Source organism: Achroia grisella, unplaced genomic scaffold (assembly GCF_030625045.1).
Source record: "Achroia grisella isolate CSIRO2021 unplaced genomic scaffold, CSIRO_AGI_Agris_v1 utg5586, whole genome shotgun sequence".
Classification (NCBI taxonomy): Eukaryota; Metazoa; Arthropoda; class Insecta; order Lepidoptera; family Pyralidae; genus Achroia; species Achroia grisella.
The window spans coordinates 23,488-26,867 of NW_026712940.1; the positions used below are offsets into that span (position 1 = coordinate 23,488).

Below are 3,380 nucleotides of genomic sequence, written 5' to 3' on the forward strand. Positions count from 1 at the left end.
CGCGAGATAGAATCTTTTATCGCGCGATAGAATATTTTATCTGACAAGATTTCTTCGATTTTTTTTCATTACTGCTTTGATTGCCATTTTCGTATGACCAGATCTTACCATGGACGGCCAGATCTCAGCGATTCGGTTCTCGTAATCACCGCATTGCGTTTTAATATCAAAAATATTTGACAAATGATTGGCACGAAAAAAGAGAAAACACAGTCAACATTTTTTTTTGGTTCTGATGACGCACAATGAACATTCATATAATATTGTCAGATTCCAAATTCCATCCAAATCCAAATCCAAATCTTGTTTTATTTTTAATTGTAACAGTCTTTAAGGCCAGCCTATATATATTAATACACTTACACATGACATGACTCACAAAACTTCAATTTTTATTTCTTAACATTCATTTCCAAACACTATTTGTTCTGGAGTAATCACAGCGGATTTTCGGGAATAATGAAATTAAAGACGCAGAGTAACTTGTACGACTTCTATATTTTTAACTTAATAAAAACTACAAAACTGTATGAGCACAGATCACAAAAGTGTAATATTTGCGTAAATAAAATAAGTAGGCGCTTTGACTTCACAACATGCCCCCCGGCATTGAAAGCTGCGCTTTCAATCAGACTCCGATGATACTGGTAATGGGCAGATTTTGCTAAAGGCTCGCCGAATAACTCCAGTGGATGTCCGGATATCAGCAACCCGTACTATGCCGTCAAGACCAGGATGAACTCCCACAACTCTTCCCAATTTCCACTTTAATGGCGGAAGATTATCCTCCTTAATTACTACCAACGTATTCAATTTTAAATTATCCTTGCAAGTACGCCACTTAACACGTTGTTGCAATTCTGCAATGTACTCTTTGCTCCATCTAGCCCAAAAATGTTGTCGTAATTGCTCAATGCGTTGGAACCGTGTTAAATTATTTGTGGAATGTCTTTGATAATCTCGGTCTGGCAAAGAAGTCAGAGACCGCCCAATTAAAAAATGGCCTGGGGTTAATGGATTATAGTCCGCAGGATCCGAAGAAAGTGGTGTCAGGGGTCGAGAGTTCAGCACTGCTTCAATTTGTATGAGAGTGGTGTTAAGCTCTTCATAGGTTAATGTACAATTACCCAACACTCTCTGTAAGTGGTATTTTGTCGACTTTACACCCGCTTCCCATAAACCTCCGTAATGAGGAGCATACGCCGGAATAAAATGGAAGTCAATGCCATCACAGGCTGCACTTTCGCCTAAAGAATTACAATTCGTCTTTAGAAATTTTGAAATGTCGTTGTATGCACCCACAAATGAGGTACCATTATCGGAATAAATATTGACAGGTTTACCTCTTCGCGAAATGAATCGACGTAAAGCAAGTATATAATTATTACTAGTTAAATCGCCTACCAACTCTAAATGAATAGCTTTGGTAGTGAAGCAAACAAAAACTGAAATATAAACCTTTACTAGCTTACAACCGCGGCCTTGTCGACTAGCGGACATAATAGGTCCGGCATAATCGACACCGACCGTTTCAAAGGGATAGCCACCAGAAAGTAGGCGCTGCTGTGGTAAATTTCCCATCAGGGGGGTTACAATTTTACCCTTCATGCATGTATGTACATCTGATACAATTGTGATAACAGGTTTTCGCTAAATTTCGCCCGCCTATAGGCCAATACCTTTCTCTTATAGATGCTAGCAACAATTGAGGACCGGCATGCATTAGCCGTTTATGCTCATAAATAAATAATAATTTTGTAAAAATGTGACTGGACTGTAAAATTATAGGATGTTTTTTATCTTGTGAAAAATTTGAATTATCAATACGACCTCCGACGCGCATTAATTTATTTTCGTTATTATTTTATTTTCGTCCATAAAGACGTTCAGTTTTAATAGTTGACTGTTTTTTGGCAAATTATCATTATTTAACAGTAACTTGTACTCGGCAAAGGATTCATATTGACTATTTGAAATAATTAAAACTAAGGCGTCGCGTAAGTCTACCTCTTCTAAAAAATTTGATACTACATAGTACCTTTTTACAATATTTGATAAATCTTAAAACATAGGCAACTGATCGCAATAGTCTTAAATAATTAGAAAAGCGACTAAATTCAATGAGCCCACAGGAATTTTTATTGTTAATAACAATAGCATTTAGAGATATGTCTGGTTTAATTTCTGGGAGAACTTCAACACACTTCAGTTGCGTAGGCCACTTCGACAAGTCATTCATGAGAAATTGCGGACCAGACCACCATAAGTTTAAACCTTGCAGATTACTAATATCCACACCACGAGATATTAGATCTGCTGAGTTTTCATCAGTTGGTACGTGTCGCCATGTACAATTTTCTGTCCTTTCTAAGACTTCAGCAACACGATTACGTACAAAAGGCTGAAGTCTAGAAGGCAGCATACGTAACCAACCTAAAACTATGGTGGAATCTGTCCAGCAGTAAGCTTGATCTATTCCCAATCTAAGCGACGTGATGACCTTATCATATAGCCGCGCTCCCATCAACGCACCGCACAGTTCCAACCTAGGTATTGTGGTAGGCTTAATAGGAGCTACTCGGCTCTTAGCCATTAACAACCGAACCATAACTTCACCAGAAGTACTGACGCTACGCAAATAAATGCAAGCTCCATATGCACGCTCTGAAGCGTCCGAAAAAACATGCAACTCTAACGACTTACAGGAGTCGCAAATAACAATCCTCGGTACACGAAGATCGTTCAAAAGAGGCAAAGTTTTACGAATGTAATTCCAATGACGATTAATATCATCAGTTAATGGTTCGTCCCAAGCTAATTTTTTAATCCAAAGCTGCTGTAACAATATTTTCATATTAATTATGCATGGAGCCAAAAGTCCCAATGGGTCAAAAATTCGAGCAATCATCGAAAGAATATCACGTTTTGTATTACCATTAGGAACTAGAGAACTTATTGGGAAACAGAGTTCATCAGAATCTGTGTGCCAACTAAGACCTAATAACTTATTTGGCTCATCACTCCCAATATTCAAATCGAATGATGATGCTTGAACGTCCTGAGGATCAATCATCAAAAGAGGATTATTCGATTTCCATTTTCTTAATGGCATACATGCAGAAGCAAGTACATTTGTAACTTGCTTACGTATAGCTTGAACTTCAGCCAAATCGTTACCGCCCGTTAATAGATCATCAACGTAAAAATCATGTTGAATGATCTCGGAAATTTTATCATCCTTGCAGTCGATTCCTAACTGCTTTAGACAGCGTGTAGCCAGAAATGGAGCACTGGATGTTCCATATGTGACCGTGTTCAATATGAATTTTGTAATTGGCTCAGCTACATTACTACGCCACAGTATTTGCTGTAGATGTCTA

The 3,380-nt window shown here is 38.0% G+C and overlaps 1 protein-coding gene across 1 annotated transcript; it reads right to left on the bottom strand.

The window, feature by feature from the left end:
- Positions 1 to 564: 564 nt before the first annotated feature.
- LOC131848565 (uncharacterized) lies at positions 565 to 1,558 on the bottom strand. The gene has a single exon (XM_059198480.1). The coding sequence runs from the start codon at positions 1,498 to 1,500 to the stop codon at positions 625 to 627; it is 876 nt and encodes a 291-aa protein (XP_059054463.1). The 5' UTR covers positions 1,501 to 1,558; the 3' UTR covers positions 565 to 624.
- Positions 1,559 to 3,380: the final 1,822 nt, after the last annotated feature.

What these genes read in the sequence shown, in the direction of transcription:
- LOC131848565 (XM_059198480.1), bottom strand. Translation starts at nt 1,500, where the DNA reads ATGTCCGCTAGTCGACAAGGCCGCGGTTGTAAGCTAGTAAAGGTTTAT.